The 19,512-nt window shown below is 43.4% G+C and overlaps 1 protein-coding gene across 5 annotated transcripts in view; it reads right to left on the bottom strand.

Moving 5' to 3' along the window:
• Positions 1–19,512, bottom strand: part of LOC132389679 (tandem C2 domains nuclear protein) — a 104,651-nt gene that overhangs the window by 62,455 nt on the left and 22,684 nt on the right. For 4 of the 5 annotated variants that reach the window (XM_059962260.1, XM_059962233.1, XM_059962257.1 and 1 more), the window contains exon 2: positions 1,603–1,708. In XM_059962260.1, coding sequence (XP_059818243.1) covers positions 1,603–1,636 — 34 coding nt within the window. In that variant the 5' untranslated portion in view covers positions 1,637–1,708. Of the gene's footprint in view, positions 1–1,602; positions 1,709–4,094; positions 4,154–19,512 lie in introns of those variants that run through there. The other variant, XM_059962249.1, reaches the window with a different exon arrangement.

The following is a 19,512-nucleotide window of genomic DNA, read 5'->3' on the forward strand; positions in this document are numbered from 1 at the left end:
GCTCGTACGCGAATGCTTGGGAGACCGACGGGGTGTTCGCTGGCTGCTATGGAGCTGCAGGCACCTGTGGGAATTTGGTTCACGAGTCAGAACTGTGACTGCAAACTGTTGGGCTGCTAACAGTTCACAGAAAGAGACCCTGCTGTAATCTGGGAGGAACCTGTCCAGATTTGTTTTTGTAATGGCCTCAACGTTATTACCAAGTCACATGAACAATATATGAAGTTTGCTCAGTTCCCAATTGTAAGTACTGTGATGGCTTCAGAACAGAATCAAGTCATTGTAGTTATGGCTGAAGTAGATTGGCTCTGTATCAGCTCTGGGGAGAACAACCCCACCGGTTCCTTTCCATCTTACCCCTTCCCCTTTCTTCACCTGCCCATCACCTCCTTCCTTTACTCCCTTCCTCCAAACTCTTCTCCTATCAGATTCCTTCTTCTTCATCCCTTTACCTCTTCCACCTTTCACCACCCACCTTCCATTCCCTCCCATGGTTTCACCTATCAGCTTCTACTCTATCCCCTTCCCCCACCTTCTTATTCTGGCCTCTGGCCCCTTTCTTTCCAGTCCTGATGAAGGGTCTCTGCCCAGAACAGTGCCAGCTTATTCATCTCCATAGACGCTGTCTGACCTGCTGAATGCCTCCAGTATTTTTGTGAGTTTATTTCTATCACTTTCCCCAACTGCCCTGAAAATTATTTTCCCATAGGTAAAATCCTGACTGACTCCAAATTAGTCATTTACTTCACCTCCTTCCCAAAGATGTAGATCATTTTACAATTATTACCAAACTATTACCACTAAAGCATCAGATGTTTAGCATTTCTTATCATTCACAGCTCCTTGGTCTAGTACCAGATAATTAAAAGGATGGATGTCAATGGCAGCACAGTTACACAGAGCAGAAACACACAATGATATGCATAAATTCTGAATAAATAAGCTTTTGTTTAATCTACCAACTAAATTCTTGGAAGTCTTGATTTACACAACTATGATAATTTGCCCATGATGTCCCATGACTCCACACCACTACTTTATCATTTCCGTTCTGTCACCATATGTACAGATGTGCTTGTACCAAACGTCACTTTACGTTCATGCAATCAGGCCGTGTATACAAGCTCTTATGTACTTCTATTTATTATGATATGTTTATTATTGTGTTCTTTATCTCTTTGTGCTGCTGTGGGTCTGGAATAACAATTAGTTTGTTCTCCTTTACACTTATGTACTGGAAATGACAGTAAACAATCTTGAATCCAGAACACATCAAAATTCACAGTTAGCTACCAAGTATTCAACTCAGGCTGCAATCAGTGGCAATTTGGAAAGCATTTAGTGCGATTCTTCAGCAGATTACCACTGCACTCCAGTGTACGGAACTTAGTCAATAACAAAAGTCTTGTGATCTTGCGATTCTCAAAAAGGAGGGGGGGGGCGACTTTGTACCCTTTGGCCCCTCGGAGTTGCTCCACCTTCGTAACACCCCCATCATTCTAAGGATTTTTGCCGCAGGTAAAAATTAACTAATACAGAGTCTTACAGAATTTCAGAATCTTAACACAATACAAAAGAGTTTGCAGTTTTGCAGACACCCACCTGCTGTGGATGGATCTACCTTGAAAGCTGCCATTCCTTCAGTTGCTGTAGTGAAAAATTATCCGGATGTCTTTCTCTTGAAAGTTATGAATGAGTCACAGGGTTCCTGCACAAGTAAAAATATATCTCTTTAAACAGTAAATAAACATTAATTTCTAGAAGCATTAAAGACATCAGTTAAGTTGACAGAGGATAAAATTCATGGTAAAAACAAAGACATGTATTGCTGTGGTAACTTTTATTTAGTATTTATTTACTTAGAGATACAGTGCAGAACAGGCCCTCCCAGCTCAACGAACTGTACTGCTTAGTGATCCATCTATCTGACTCTAGCCTAATTACAGGACAACTTACAATGACCAACCTACTAACTTTGGGGTACGTCTTTGGGGTATTGGATGAAACTGGAGTGCCCAAAGCAAACCCACACCCCCATGGGAACAACATCCAGACTTCCTTACAGACGACAGCAGAATTGAACTCTGGACTCCGATGGCCAAAGCTGTAATTGCCTTACGCTACCTAGGTGCCCCAGATTTGAATCTGCAATAACATTCACAGCCAGAAAAGTACAGAACTGTGCAAAAAGTCTTAGGCACATATATATAGCCAGGGTGCCTAAGACTTTTGCACAACTCTGTTCTTGTCAACATGGAATGGAGAGTGAGCTTGTAAATCTGCCAGAAGCAAAGGATGTTAGGAATAGCGAGGGTGGAGTTCCAAGAGAGGGGTGTGGGACAGGTGGCGGAGAAGGAGTGCTGGGGCAGGGGTTTAGTGCAGGTGCAGACACACTCAGCCCCAAGACACCAGGCAAAGTCATTTGATTCCAAACAATTGTTTTATTGATCATTACAGAATGTCTCTCTGGTGCCTCCCACTCCCTCCCCTCTCCCTATCCCTTTTCCCAACCATGATTCCCCTCTCCCTGCCCCCTTCCCACTCTCAGTCCACAATAGAGACCCAAATCAGAATCAGGTTTATCATCACTCACATATTGTGGTGAACTATGTGCCTGTCTGGACACGCCCCCGCTGACTGCTCCTGTGGCTCCTCCCACAGGCCCCTGTATAAAGGCGATCTGAGGCCTGACGCTCGGCCTCAGTCTCCAGGTCATAGTATGATGGACACTCACTCCTGGTTCCTTCTTCCAGACAATAAAAGCCGATATCTCGCCTTATGTCTCAGTGTGAGTTATTGATGGTGCATCACATATGTCATGAAATTAGTTTTTTCTGGCGGCAGCAGTACAATGCAATACATACTACAGTGCTGTGAAAAAGTCTTGGACAAGGAGTAGCACCTGCTTAGCGCTCTCTCCACACCCCCCCCCCCCCCGGATCAGGGTCACATGAAATCATGGGAGTAGGTGGTGGATGGTCATATGAGCAGCTGATGCACATCACATGTCCTGGTTATGTGACCACTGACACCAGGCAGACAATCTCTGAAGAGTATTGATAATGGCTGGGCTCACCCCTCTTGTAAAGACATTGCCCAGAAGAAGACAATGGCAAGCTACTTCTGTACAAAATTTTGCCAAGAACAATCATAGTTATGAGGGCATGACTGTCCACGTCACATAATGATGATTATGATCCTTTGTTTTACAATGCAGCACCGTACTGGCACTTCAGCCCATGATGTTGTGCTGACCTTTTAATCTACCGTACTCTAAAATCAATGTAACCCTTCCCTCCTACATGGCCCTCCATTTTTTCTAACATCCACTTGCCTACCCAAGTTTCTTAAAATGCCCCTAATGTACCTGCCTCTACCACCATCCGTGACAGGGTGTTCCATGCTCTCACACAGTGTAAAGAAGTAAAAACAGTGTAAAGATGACACTAGTCATCTTCCCTATAGTCTTCTCCAATCACCTTAAAATTATGTCCCTGGTATTTGCCATTTCCGCCCTGGGAAAAAGGGTCTGGCTATTCACTCGGTCTATGCCTCTTATCTTGTACACCTCAGTCAAGTCACATCTCATCTCCTTCACTCCAAAGAGAAAACCCATCTTCATAAGACATGTTCTCTAATCAAGACAGCATCCTGGAAAAGCTCCTCAGCCCCCTCTAAAACTTCTGTATCCTTCCTACAATGAGTTGATCCTGAACTGAGCACAATATTCCAATTGTGGTTTAACCAGGGTTTACAGGGGTGCAAATTTACGTTGTGGCTCTTGAACTCAATCTCTGAAGAATGAAGGCCAACACACCACACACCTTCATAATCACCTTACACTATCAACTTCTGCGGCAAGTCAATTTAAGCCCCAAATCAACTGCCTCTGATCACTGCTTCCAGCACATTTGAATCGGGGCCATTAACCCAGATGAGCATGTAAAAGATTAAACAAATGTTGACCTAACAGATACCAATCAAAAATATTGGGTGTTGCAGATTGGTATCAGAAACAAGGAAATCATTCTCCTGCAAAGTTGCAGAGTACTTCAACAAAGAATTATTTCCAGTCATATAGAGAATGAACGTACCAGTATCATAAATCCAATAGAGCACAGATAACAGCCCAATGCAGGTGAGAAGAGAACAGATAAAGCCATTAACACACTTCCTCGTCAAAAGTTCACCATTAGTACAGTAACATGAAGTTGAATACAACTTAATTATCCTGGGTTTTCAGAAATCACTCACAGATGGTGTTTGTCTTTCATCTGCAATTTATTAACTTCAATTATCAAAAGCTTCGGGGTTTGCAAGATGTTAACTTCTCAAAGAATGAGGAAACAAATGTGCTTATCCTGTTTGGAGTAAATATGGTTATCTATCTTCCAAATCAACTATTCTACATTCCAAAAGTTGCACAAGAAGCCAAGCTTTATCCAGCTGTAATTTGGCTTCTAAACAGGTTCAGGTTTTTTTTGATGGCTCACTTGGTTAATGTTTTCATAGCACTGTCTGTAATTAGCAACTACTGGAGTTTTATTAAAACAAAGAAGGAACTCATGATGCTAGGGAAATAATACCAACGGATAATTCAAGTTGATAATTGTGAACTAGGGAGTCTATTTATTCATATTCAGGTTTTATGATGCATGACATTTATTACTACTTTGCATTTAAAACAAAACAAGCACCAGCTTTCCATGATAGTACTTTCTTGATTAATTTTATTTAAGATGTACTTAGATCACAGATGCTTAATAGTAAGTCATAATAATTTTATTTGGCACTTTATTATTCCTGGCAAGACTTGGAGCACAAGTTTCACCAGGAATATTTAATTTCAGTCTTGGCTCTGTGATGCGAGTATCATCATAGGGTTCAAACTTCACAAATACATAATCTAAACAAAAGCTCTAGCACAGGACAGAGAGTCCTGTACCGGGAAGCCCGGGTACATGTGATACAGAGAGTCCTGTACAGGGCAGACAGTTCTGTATTGAGAAGCCCGGGTGTACATGATACAGAGAGTCCTGTATTAGGAAACCCGGGTACACGCGATACAGAGTCCTGTATTGGGACAGATAGCCCTGTACCTGGACAGAGAGTCCTGTATTGGGGAGCCTTGGTACACAGGATAGAGAGTCCTGCCCCGGGAAGCCCAGGTACATGTGATACAGAGAGTCCTGTATTGAGAAGCCTGGGTGTACAAGATACACAAAGTCCTGTATTGGGGAACCCGGGTACACGCGATACAGAGAGATAGCCTGTACCTGGACAGAGAGTCCTGTACTGGGAAACCCGGGTACACGCGATAGAGAGAGTCCTGTATTAGGACATATAGCCCCGTACCTGGACAGAGAGTCCTGTACTGGGAAGCCCAGGTACACATGATACAGTGAGTCCTGTATTGAGAAACCCAGGTACACACGATACAGAGAGTCCTGTATTGAGAAACCCAGGTACACACGATGCAGAGAGTCCTGTATTGAGAAACCCAGGTACACACGATACAGAGAGTCCTGTATTGAGAAACCCAGGTACACACGATACAGAGAGTCCTGTATTGAGAAACCCAGGTACACACGATACAGAGAGTCCTGTATTGAGAAACCCAGGTACACACGATACAGAGAGTCCTGTATTGAGAAACCCAGGTACACACAATATAGAGAGTCCTGTATTGAGAAACCCAGGTACACACGATGCAGAGAGTCCTGTATTGAGAAACCCAGGTACGCACGATGCAGAGAGTCCTACATCAGGGGGTTCTGTTTATTGGATGAGACATTAAACCAAGCTCACAACTGCTGAACTAACTAAAGTAGATGAGGGAAGTTCTTCATGGTTTCCAGGTCAGTATGTATCCTTAAAGTGTGACTAGTTTTGTCATTAACATCTGTGGGAGTTCGTTGTGGGCTAATTGTCTCCTTGCTAATGGAATTTTTGGACAGGCCAGTGTTATGGAGGATGCCTAGGTGTGATTGGCTCCAAACTTTAAATTTATCAAACACAACCAATCATGTTTGCACATCCCTCACTCCCTCCCAAGCGTTCAAGTTCCCAGCAAGAGAAGCAGAGTGAAACTGTTGGTGTAGCTGCTGAAGGTCCGACACATTACCCACAGACATAAATTATCAATGAATCCCATCCAAGCATTTACATTCAAACCATTAAACAAACAATAGGAGTAGTCCAATCACCCGAGGCAAGTATGCTGTTCTCCTCAGGGGGTTAGGGTGGACTCCCTTAAATGGAGAACTCTATGCATGACTTTGTTTAATGTGGGCAGGCTGATGCACGGAGCAGCCCCCACACAGCCCTTGACAGATTGGGGTCAGGCTCCAGTGGCATGAAGTGCAAGATGACTGGGGACCTTTCACTGCTGCAGCCTTCCTCCCCCCTCACTACCATCATCTTCCGCATGCCCCACTGCTGAGGTTGTCTGGAACCTCTCCTTGACCCTACCAGGCACGAAGCGCTAGCTGCCTAAATTCCAGACAGCGTCACTCTCGGGATCTCAGGAACTCGCAGGCCTTTCCACCGTGACAAGGTGATGATCCTCAGAGAAGTAAACAAATGAACCCAGTGCATTGTCATTGAGTTTCTGGATTATTGTAGAATCCCCTCAGGTTCAATAAGGACCCGAGCAAGGAACTCCACCACCTTCAACCACTGTGGCCTAGACCCAGTGACTAGGTTACTTGACTTCAAGGTCAGTTAAAGTGGAGGAAAAGTGGGGCTTTGCCAGACATATCCACATTCACAAACAAATGCTGGAATGCAACATTGCTACTCTGCCACTACTACCATCCCTACATATACTTCCCTTCACTCATTCCATAGGCCTTAAAGGGGAAACAGTGATATTTTGGAAGCCTTAAAAACAAATCTTGTCTGACAAATATTTTGGGATTCTTTGAGGAAATAACAGGCAGGATAGACAAAGGAGAGTCAGTAGACATTTTTCAGTTGGATTTTCATAAGGCCTTTGACAAGGTGCTGTACATGAGGCTGCTTAACAGAATAAGAGCCCATGGTATTACAGGAAATGTACGAGCGTGGATAGAGAATTGGCTGACTGACAGAAGGCAAACAGTGGGAATAAAGGTGTCCTTCAGATGACAGAATTGTTTGCTTTGTGGCAAAGTTTGCAGGCAATACAAAGACAGGTGGAGGGGCAGGTAGTGTTGAAGCAGGAAGTCTGCAGAAAGACTTAGATTGGGAGAACAGGCAAAGAAGTGGCGGATGGAATATAGTGTAGGGTGGTGTATGGTCATGCACTTTGACAGAAGGATTAAAGGTTAAGATTATTTTCTAAAAGTGGAGGAAATTCAGATATCAGAGGTGCAAAGAGACTTGGGAGTTCTTGTGAAGGATTCCTTAAAGGTTAACTTGTATATCAAGTCGGTGATGAGGAAGGCATTGAACTGTTAGCATTCATTTTGAGAGGACTAGAATAGAAAATCAAGAATGTAAGGCATGGTCAGACCACACGGAGTATTGTGAGTAATTTTGGGATCCTTCTTAAGAAAGGATGTGCTGGCAATGGAGAGGGTTCGCAGGAGGTTCACAAGGATGATTCCAAGTACAAAAGTTTAACTTGAGGAGAGTTCAATGGCTCTGGTCTTGTACTCGCTGGAATTTAGAAGAAAGAAGGGGGACCTCATTGAAACCAATCGAATACTGAAAACCCTAGGTAGTTTATTTCTTACATCCTTCACATACATTAGGAGTAAAAATCTTTGTTACATCTCCATCTAAATGTGCAATCGTCATAATTTATAATAAGTAGAACAGTCAATGTAACATAGAAATGCACAAAAATCAGCGTGTTAATCAGTCCGATAGCCTGGTGGAAGAAGCTGTCCCAGAGCCTGTTGGTCCTGGTTTTTATGCTGCAGTACTGTTTCCCGGATAGTAGCAGCTGGAATAAATTGTGGTTGGGGTGACTCAGATCCCCAATGATGCTTCGGGCCCTTTTGTCACACCTGTCCTTGTATATGTCCTGAATCATGGGAAGTTCACAACTACAGATGTGCTGGGCTATCCGCACCACTCTCTACAGAATCCTGCAATTAAGGGAGGTACAGTTCCCATACCAGGCAGTGATGCAGCCAGTCAAGATGCTCTCAATTGTGCCCTGTAGAAAGTTCTTAGGATTTGGGCTCATACCAAAGTTCCTCAACCAACTGGGGCGAAAGAGGTGCTGTTGTGCCTTTTTCACCACACAGCTGGTGTGCACAGACTACGTGAGGTCCTCGGTGATGTGGATGTCGAGGATCTTAAAGTTGTTAAGCCTTTCAGCCCCAGATCCATTGATGTCGATAGGGGTTAGCCCAGGCATGGGCAAACTACGGCCCGCGGGCCATATGCGGCCCGTTAAGCTTTTTAATCCAGCCCGCAGAACTTGATGAAATTATATTAATAAACCTTGTTAACGTTTTTTCCCCGCAATTCTGGCGTTTTCCCAATAGATGACGCACTCTATATACATTCGTGGTGACCCATTTCCTGGCACATCCGAACCGGCTCACAATTAGCCAGCGTTCCGGCTAAGGGAGATAGCCTGCGGGGATTTGCAAGCACAGAGCTTTGGAGCCTCTGCGCCACGGGGGGCAGGTTGAGGGAGGCTTAAAAGTGAGGCTGGGGATTTCGAATAAAGTTTTTTTCTTCGACTGCAGTTACCGACTCCGTGTCGTAATTTTAGCGCTGCATGTAGCACACCGCTACACATTGACCTTTGTTGAGGTGCAGCGTATTACTCCGCATTTGCGCTTTACTCTTTGTTCGGCTCGACCTATTTGTGTGAACAGGCGTTCAGCGTCATTAACATCAACAAAGCCAGCCACAGATCCAAGTTAACTGACCAACACCTCAGATCCATCCTGAGAATCGCCACAACAAAACTAAATCCAGACTTTGATGCGCTGGCTAAAAAGGGAGACCAACAACACTGATCCCACTGAAATTAAAAATAAGTTTCTTCGTTGTGTTATGTAAAAAATGCATTTGAAAATATTTTTTTCAATAAGCCTTACATGTTACATGTAATTTCTGTTAAGTGATGGACATGAGTAGTGCGCAGGTGCACATACGTTCTCAAAATAAAAAATGTGCTCCAGATCAAATAACGCGCTCTCACTGTTCTGTCTTTGTGCTGGTCATTGTTGAGTTTTGGCACAGGGGACAATTGAATAAGAAGGAGCAGGACAAGTAGACCTGCATCTCCTACCGTTTTTGAAATAAAGACAGTCAGGAGGAGAGTGATGATGATAATATCTTGAAGGATAACAGAATTTTCAGTGCTTTAAAATAATAACTGTTACTATTAAAAAAAGCTGTATTTTATTCATTTAATTTTCAGTGTTTTAAAAGTCATTTCAATAGATAGCTAAATATCATGGGACTTCAAAGACAGATATTTTGTTGTAATGCATTTGTTCATTTTCAATTGAAATTAAAGCACATGTTTTCTACATATCCCATGATATTTTATTTTCTCTTATGAGGTGTATTACCAAAACACTCTGTCCATCTGCTCCTGGTCCGGCCCCCCTGTCAAATTTTAGAACCCTTTGTGGCCCACAAGTCAAAAAGTTTGCCCACCCCTGCCCTAGCCCAACTCCATTCCTCCAGTAATCCACAACCAGCTCCTTTGTTTTTACAACATTGAGGGAGAGGTTGTTTACTTGACACCACTGTGTCAGAGAGATGACTTCTTCCTTGTAGGCCACCTCATTGTTGTTTGAGATTAAGCCAATCAATGTAGTGTCGTCAGCAAATTTAATTAGCAGATTAGAGCTGTGGATGGCGACACAGTTATGGGTATACAGGGAGTAGAGGGGACTTAGTACACAGCCAAGAGAGGCTCCTGTGTTGAGAGTCAAAGAGGATGAAGGGAGGATGGTTCCTATTACAGGAGAGCCTAGGACCAGAAAGCACACCTCAGAAAAGAGTTCAGAAGAATGAAAGGGGATCTTATAGAAACATACAAAATTTTGAAAGGGATAGATAAAATAGAAATAGGAAAGTTGTTTCCATTGGTAGGTGAGACTAGAACTAGAGGACATTGTCTCAAGATTCAGGGGAGAAGATTTAGGATGGAGATGAAGAGAAACTGTTTTTCCCAGAGAGTGGTGAATCTGTGGAATTCTCTGCCCAGGGAAACAGGTGAGGCTTCTTCACCAAATATATTTAAGATACAGTTAGATAGGTTTTTACATAGTAAGGGAATTAAAGGTTTATGGGGAGAAGGTTTATGGAGCTGAGTTTACAGACAGATCAGCCATGATCTTATTGAATGGCAGGGCAGGCTCGATGGGCCGGATGGCCTATTCCTGCTCCTATTTCTTATGTTCTTATGACTTTCACTTAGAGCAGAGATGAAGAATAATTTATTTAGCCGGGGGTGGTGAATCTGAAGGCCAAGTTGTTTGGTATATTTAAAGCAGAAGCTGACAGATTATTGATTAGTTAGGGCATCAAAGATTACAGGTAGAAGACAAGAGAATGTGGCTGAGAAGAATAATAAATCAGCCATGACAGAATGGCAGAGCAGACTTGATGGGCCAAATGGCCTAATTGTGCTCCTATGCCTTATGGTCTATGGTCTAAAATTATGCTTCACGAAACACCAAGCTTCATTCTGACGTCTGGAATGTTAAGTATATAGAAGCTATGTTTAGTTCTAGGTACCGTGAAAAATTTGTCTAATCTGCTGTTCACTGAGATTACTGCATTTAAGTAGTACAGGTAGACCAATAACAGAATATAGAGTATAATCAACAGCTACAGAGAGAGTGTGGTGCAGTTGATGTGCCTCTTCCATTTTGTTCGGTTTTTTAATGTGGGGAGAGGGATTTGGGGGTCGATGTGCCTGTACCATTTTGTTTGTTTTTTGTGCTGGACAAGGGATTTGGGGATTGATGTGCCTGCTCTGTTTTGTTTGTTTTTTGGGCTGGGACGGGGGATTTTGAGAATTGATGGCCGTGCTGCCTTTCTATCCTTGGTTTCATCGCTATCCGGAAAAGAATTTCAAGTTGTTTTCTTTGATAATAAATGAACCTTTGAACAATAAGATGCAAGATCATAATGAACATATATGTCGTCAAGAGCCTGTTTTATCACACAAGGGAAGCATTCTGTAGTCTTATAAAAACAAGGTAGAAGCTGTCCTTAAGCCTGGTAATAAGTGCCTTCATGCTTTTGCCATGCCTATTCCATGAAAGAGGGAAGAAGGAAGAATGTCTGGGATAGGTGTGGTCTTTAGTATAGATTAGCTTTGTGTACAGTGAAATTATAATTTACATCAATTTGTGGGGAGCCACAAGTAGCATGGCCTTGGAAGCATGTCACCACTGGCATTCAACAAACATGGGATTGAGTTCAAGAACCGTTGAGGTAATGTTACAGCTATACAAGACCTTGGTCAGAACCCACTTGGAGTACTGTGTTCAGTTCTGGTCACCTCACTACAGGAAGGATGTGGATACTATAGAGAGAGTGCAGAGAAGATTTACAGAGATGTTGCCTGGATTGGGGAGCATGCCTTATGAGAATAGGTTGAGTGAACTCGGCCTTTTCTCCTTGGAGAAAGGGGGATAAGAGGTGATCTGATAGAAGTGTATAAGATGATGAGAGGCCTACAGCAAACAATAACGAGGAGGCCTAGAGGTGTGTAAAAAGGGCCCAAAGGATCATTAGGGACCCAAGCCATCCCAACTGCAACCTATTCCATCTGCTACCGTCCGGGATGCGGTACCACAGCATAAAAGCCAGGACCACCAGGCTCCGGGACAGCTTCTTCCACTAGGCCATCAGACTGATGAACTCACGCTGATTTGAGTGTACTCTATATTACATTGACTGTCCTACTTATCATAAATTACTATGATTGCACGTTGCACATTTAGGTGGAGACGCAACGTAAAGATTTTTACTCCTCATGTATGTGAAGGATGTAAGAAATAAAGTCAATTCAATTCAGTGATGAGTTGATAGTCAGTGACTTTTTCCCAGGGCTGAAATGGCTAATACGAGCGGGCATAGTTTTAAAGTGCTTGGAAATAGATACTGAGGGATATCAGAGGTAAGTTTTTCACACACAGAGTGGTGGGTATGTGGAATGCACTGCCGGTAGTGGTGGTAGAGGCGGATACAATAGGGTCTTTTAAGAGCCTCTTAGACAGGTACATGGAGATTAGAAAAATAGAGGGCTATGCATTAGGGAAATTCTAGTCAGTTTCTAGAGTAGGCTACATGGTCAGCACAACATTGTGGGCCGAAGGGCCTGTAATGTGCTGTAGATTTCTATGTTCTATGTTATGATCCATGGAAGAGAGGCTGGCTTCCGTGAGGTGCTGAGCCGTGTCCACAACTCTCTGCAGTTTCTTGCAGTCGCAGGCAGAGCAGTTGTCATACCAAGCTGTTACATATCCAGACAGAATACTTCCTATGGTGTGTCAATAGAACTTGACAAGGGTCAACACGCCATGCCAGATTTCTTGACAGAGGGCAAGAACATCTTGTAAAGGGCCACAAATTTATGTCAAAGCTTTGTGATACGCATCTGAAATGCCAACAGCGTCCCTTCTTTCCTTGGAAAGAGGTAGGGAACTTCCCGTACTGTCATCGTCTCCAGTCTGGTAAACAGCTCAACGTGAAAACCTGCTTCCTGTCTGGTTTCCTCCTCTGGAAGTTAGAGAAATCCGGGAACAGAAACTCACAGTAGCAGACAGTAACCTAGATAAAAATCAGGATAGTCTCCAGCACAAATTGGAAAATAAAGGGCATCCATACATTATCCAGGGATAGGGACTAAACTTGCATTGGTAAGTTGCGCAGAGAGCATAAATGATCATAAATTTTGAAGCTGCAGTTATCAGAGTGAACATATTTCCGAGGAACAGAATGAAGTATGTCCAGAAGAGGCAGAAACTGGCCATTCAGCCCAGCTGAGTTGTGCCAGATTTTATGCCGCACGAGGTTACTTCCATGCAGTCCTTCCCCACCCCACCGACCCTCTCCCCCTCATGCTCTCTGAACACACCAGTAGCACATTCCACATTTTATCCATTCTCAAAGAGAAATGTCATCTTAATTCTTTCTTAAGCTTTGGGCCCCTTATTGAAGAAAGGATATACTAGTATTGGAAGCTCTTTGTAACTGATGCACCAAGATAGATTCTGGGATGAAACAGCCGTCCCATCAAGAGTAACGAAACAAGGTACTACACGACAGGGTAAATGTTAAAGAGTGGTAGAGTCTCAGACAAGGGGACATTGTTACAAGAGAAGTGTCATTTAACTTCATTAATCACACTTTTTCTGGTAAACAATAACCTTTAACTTCCCATTTGGAGCTGAACTTTTCAACTGCTTGCAAGACCTGGTGTTTTTGCAGTGTGAACTAAAGTCTTGTGGGGTAGTATGCCTGAGACATGGCGGGCTGGGGAACGGAGTCATTGCTGGAGCGGACTCGGAGGCAATTCGATGCAGTAGAACTGAGCTGAAGCAGAGCCTGGTCCCATCCCCGACCGCGTGGAAGGATCCCAGGTTCAATCGATTTAAGTGCTTGGCCGAATTGGAAAGGTCAGGTACAGGCCAAATCAGGCGGGGCCCAGTCCCCAGAGCGTATCGAAGCAACAAACCAGGGTTCAGAAGCGAGGAACGTATGGATGAATTAAACGTAAAGCCAGATTGAAAAGGTCGTGGTATCAGGGCTGGAGACAGACAGGATGACTCAGCTCGCTGCTCTTCAGTTTTCTTGTCTCCATGCAGAACTGAGGCTGTGGCTTTGTGTCTGTGGACAGACTTTCCTTCATAAACTTCATTGCTGAATGCTATTCGCTTAGAAACACAAAGCTGTGCTGAACATGTCCTTATCTTAGAAATTACTAGGGTTACCCATAGCCCTCTATTTTCCCAAGGTCCATGTATCCATCCAGGAGTATTTTAGAAGACCCTATCATATCCGCCTCCACCACCATTGCCAGCAGCCCATTCCACGCACTCACCACTCTGAGTTAAAAACTTGCCCCTGACATCTCCTCTATATCTACTTCCAAGCACCTTAGAACTGCGCCCTCTCGTGTTAGTCATTTCAGCCCTGGGAAAAAGACTATCCACACGATCAATGCCTCTCATCATCTTATACACGTCTGTCAGATCACCTCTCATCCTCCTCCACTCCAAGAAGAAAAGGCCGAGTTCACTCAACCTATTCTCATAAGGCATGCTCCCCAATCCAGGCAAAATCCTTGTTAATCTCCTCTGCACCCTCTCTATGGTTCCCCCATCCTTCATGTAGTGAGGCGACCAGAACTGAGCGCTTGCTTATTTTATTATCCGCACAATTTGTTTTTTTTTTGCACATTGGGTGTTTGATGGGTTTTAAAAAAAACTCAGTTATTTTGGGTTTCTTTGTGGCTACCTATAAGGGAGTGAATCTCAAGGTTGTATGTAGCATACATACTTTGAACCTTGAAAATCAAAGTCATAGGAAAAATTCTTCTCGTCAATTTTAATCTCCGAAATTCACTACCTTAGAAGTTGTGAAGAAAGGGGGTATTTAAGTAGGAGGTACAAGTAATGTTGAAAGATGAGGGTCATGGGGATTTGACACTACAGAGGAGTTAGACTGGAGCAGATTAAGCATGAGCACACTGATTAGAACAGTGGGATTAAGAGACAAATGTTCTCCGCTGTTCATATGTTCCTCATAGGATTTATCGCCATTTAGCATCTTGCACCAAGATTTTGACTTCCCTTCGAATGGGTTTGGGGTTTGTACCGGGGAAGCAGCGTGGATGTACTGAAAAAGGGGAAAACTGGGGGGGGGGGGGGGGGGGACACAGTTAAGCAAGCTGCTGACAGTGACTGACTGCCCTTGAATGCTATCTTACAGTCTGATCCAGGGAAACTGGCAGAAATAAGAGATCTGCCAAGAATTTATTCCAGCTGTGGAAGTAACCACAGAATCGGTTCTGCTTTGTTACACTATTCTCGCCTTTAATTTCTGCTTAACGGCTTCTTATTTACTCATCACATTAGGCCCATCGGGTCTGGCTGGCTGTGTCCAGGACAATCCCATCAGTCCTTTATCTGCTTCAGCCCAGCTACATTCCCTCCTCACATGCCCATCAACTCCCTTTTGATTCCTTAACCACTCACCTACACTAAGGGATGATTTACAGTAGCCAATTAACCTACCTGCATGCCTTTGGGATATGGGAGGAACCCAGTGCAGCTTGTGGTTCTAAGGGCAGTGTGAGAACTCTCCACAGTCAGGATTCATCCTGGCTCCCTAGAGGAGTAAAACAGCAGCACTACCCTCTGCACCATTATGCAAAATTGCACAAGGAGGATCATAGAGTCAAAGAACAGCACAGAAGTAAGCCTTTTGGCCCATGTAGTCCTTACCAAACGATTAGTCTGCCTAGTCCCATTGACCTTCACCGGACCACAGACCTTCATACCTTGCCCAACCATTTACAGTACTTACCCAAATTTCCGTTAAGTGCTGAAATTGAACCCACATCCACCACTTCCACTGGCAGCCAATTCCACACTCTCACCCCTGAGTGAAGAAGTTCCCCCTCAGGTACCCCTTAAATATTTCTCTTCACTCTTATCCTATTCCCTCTAGTTCTAGTCTCACCCAACCTCAGTGGAAAAAACCTGTTTGCATTTATTCTATCTTTACCACTCAGTTTTGTATACATTGATTAGATTAAATTTATTTATAAATCACATGTACATCTGATTTATTAATCATGTTCAAATCAAATAACCCAATTTTTTCAAAATTGAACAGAAAATGTTATTTTGATTATGATTTTTCTGTCTTAATCACTCAAGTATGTTTTAATTTTTGTGCAACCCAAAACGTTAGGTGAAAAGCAAGCTTCTTCCTTCCTTGTATGCTATCAGTGACTGGGTTGACACAATCATGGTTACGGGCACTGTAGTCACTAAATCAGGAAGATAGAGCACAGAATCAGGCTCTTGGCCTCCAACCAATGTTTGTTAGGAGCCAAGGTTTGACTACAATCAATGCCAGGGAGAGGAAATGCATGGCACAGCATATAGATTTTAGGCAAGGTCACGGCAAACCAACTGCCACAATCCAAGCAATCTTTATATTTGTCCAAACTAATCACAACTTTCCTTAACCTAGCGCTCAATGTCGATTTTTTCCAAGGAGTCACGAGCCTAGATATTGTATCATTTAATGCAATGTTTTCATGTGTTATGGAACAACATTATTTTGGAGTCCTCATCTGAACACTGACAGCAACTTTGAGATTTGTTCCCAACCCTGGGTGTACGGGTCAAACACCATGCAAGGCTTTTCCCAATGCACTGCACAATATTCTCCAACCTGAGGCTCGCACTATTAGCGGAAGCTGTGAGCCTGTTTCAGTGTTTGTTGCAGAGGCTACGAATACTGCTTCTATGTCTTATGGTTTTCTGGTTATCAGACTCTTGAATCTTATTGTACAAGAGGTCCAAAGTACATTTGTTAACAAAGTATGTATACTGTATACAACCTTGAAATTCATCTCCTCACAGACAGCCACAAAACAAAGAAACCCAATGGAACCCATTAAAAAAAGACTTTCATATACCCATTGTGCAGGAAATAAAACAAATTTTGCAAACAATAAAAGTAAACAAATAACATTCAGAACTGAAGCTCATGAGCTTCACACGAGGAAATCTGCAGATGCTGGAAATTCAAACAACACACACACACAAAATGCTGGTGGAACACAGCAGGCCAGGCAGCATCTACAGGGAAGAGCGCTGTCAACGTTTCGGGCCGAGACCCTTCGTCAGGACTAACTGAAAGGAAAGATAGTAAGAGATTTGAAAGTAGTGGGGGGAGGGGGAAATGCAAAATGATAGGAGAAGACCGGAGGGGGAGGAATGAAGCTAAGAGCTGGAAAGGTGATTGGCGAAAGTGATACAGAGCTGGAGAAGGGAAAGGATCATGGGACGGGAGGCCTCGGGAGAAAGAAGTGGGGGGGCGGAAGCACCAGAGGAAGATGGAGAACAGGCAAACAACTAAATATGTGAGGGGTGGGGTAAGAAGGGGAGGAGGGGCATTAACGGAAGTTAGAGGTCAATGTTCATGCCAACAGGTTGCTTCACATCTCTTGGCCTCTCAATCTACCTCATTATGATTTTGTACTTTATCATTTACCTGCACCACACTCTTTTGATAGCTTTTAAAATTTATTCTGCATTGCCATTGTTTTATTTCCTTCACGCTCAATGCACTGTGTAATGATCTGTATAAACAGTATGCAAGACAAGCTTTTCACTGCATCTTGTACCAATACCAATGCTGAGTGCTGCCTCATCTGACCATTTTCATAGACTCACAATGAACTTGTGTTATTTCTTTCTGGCAAGTCAGTTAGAGCTAGCTTTCACTAGTAGAGAACGCCAAAGGCAGAAGGGAAAATAGCTATTGATGTCTGTGAGTGCTCACTGGTGCAAATCATGAGAACAGCCTGTGCGAATTAAGTGCCTCTAGGTCTCCTGGCAGATTGAGCAGCCTGAAGCTCGGCACCTGTGGCTAGCCCACACATTGGAACCGAGACACAACCTGGTCAGTTTCAACATGTCTGGAACTCCACTCAGCTCCAATGGGAAAGATTTAGTGAAAGCCAGCTAATTTAGATCTTTTGATGAAGGGTCTCGGTACCAAGCGTCAACTGTTCATGCATTTTCATGGATGTTGCCGGATCTGCTGAGTTCCTTCGGCATTTCATGTGTGTTGCTTTGGATTTTCAGCATCTGCAGACTTTCTCATGTTTATAACTTAGATTAGTTTGAAAACCAAAAAAGCACAAGTCACACTGTCCCTATAATAGGTTTTAGAAAAAGGTCACCTACACCATTCAGATGCCATTTACAACAATATTAAGGCTGGATGACAAGAAAAATAAAGGAGGGTGCAGTACCCTTCTGAAGGGTCTCAGCCCAAAATATCCTCTATTTATTCCCCTCCATAGTTGCTGACTGACCTGCTGAGTTGCTCCAGCATTTTGTGCATATGATTCATTTTCCAGGATCGTTTCTGTATACGAGGCCGCAGCATGACCTGATAGAAGTATACAAGTTCTTGAAGGCACAGATGAGTAGATGGTCAGAATCTTTCACTCCCGCAGTAACCAAAGAGGGTATTGGTTTAAGGTAAGAGGTAAGAAACATGAAGCATATGTTGGGGTCTGCTTTTGTTAAGAACACAGACAGTGGTTGACATCTGGAATTCACTGGCAGGTGAGTGGATGCAATCAGTACAACTTCTATGCTTAAGGAGCATTTGGACAGACACTTAGGTGGGCAAGGTGTAAAAATGTGATCAATGGTTGGCCAAAATGGTATCCCTGCCACTTTGCTCTAGGAGTCTACGTGGGATTCGTTTGACAGGCTAAAAGAGTGACATAATACGGTGGGCCAAAGAGCCTTTTTCTGTGTTGTTACTCTGATGACTGAGAGATCATCTCTTAGAGAGAGTACAAGCACTTGGATATCTGTTGTCAGGGACAGCAAACCAATCTCCATTTACATTCCTCTTGTAAATGGAAAAAGAAAACTAAACATCGACACAAGAGGTACTGCAGAGAATGGAAATCTGGAGCAATACCCACAATGTGCTGAAGGAGCTCAGCAGGTTAGACAGCACCTATGGAGGGGAATAAACAGTCGATGTTTCGGGCTGAGACCCTTCATCAGGACTGGAATCAGGGGGGGGGGATAAGTCAAAATAAGATGGGCGGAGGGGAGGAAGTAGTACAAGATGGTAGGTGACAGGTGACACCAGGAGAGGGGGAGGGGGTGAAGTATAGAGCTGGGAAGTTGATTGGAAGCTAAACGTACTGTAATTAAGTAAAGCTTACAAAGATCCAACTTTGATCAAACATTTGGCTAAAGAGCTGACATTAAGGTAGAGCTTACAGGTGGTCACGAGGTGCAAAATAAGAGTCAAGTTTCACAAGAGAGCTCCAAAAATAGATTAAGATAGCTGGAGGCACCAACAACAGTAAATGTCAAATACACTTCAAAGAAAGGGTGATAGCTGAAAGGAAAGCAAAACTCGGTTTCAAAAAAAAAGCGATTGTAGTGTGCAGAATGTTGAACTCGTAACTTCACTAGTTTAATAGAGTTCTTTTTAAATAGAGTGTTAAATGGGTGATCAGGCTTCTCACGAGGAGGGCAAGGTCAATGATTTGTAGTAATGCATTATGGACCTTTTATCCACAGTTGGTAAATTTTATACTGGAACAACGGGAAACCACAGAGCAAAAACTAATGGATGAACTAAGCCAAAACAATCTTCAGATGCTCTCCGAGATCAGTAAATTTTGGAAGAGTGCCGCATATCACTTTTCGTTGCAATTTTGGGAATTGGGCAACATGGTTTCTTACCCACTCCACCTGCCCATTGAAGAGAGGAGGTGATTCCACAGCTATGATCGGACCTGGTGAGGATGGC

Source organism: Hypanus sabinus, chromosome 2, assembly GCF_030144855.1.
Source record: "Hypanus sabinus isolate sHypSab1 chromosome 2, sHypSab1.hap1, whole genome shotgun sequence".
Classification (NCBI taxonomy): Eukaryota; Metazoa; Chordata; class Chondrichthyes; order Myliobatiformes; family Dasyatidae; genus Hypanus; species Hypanus sabinus.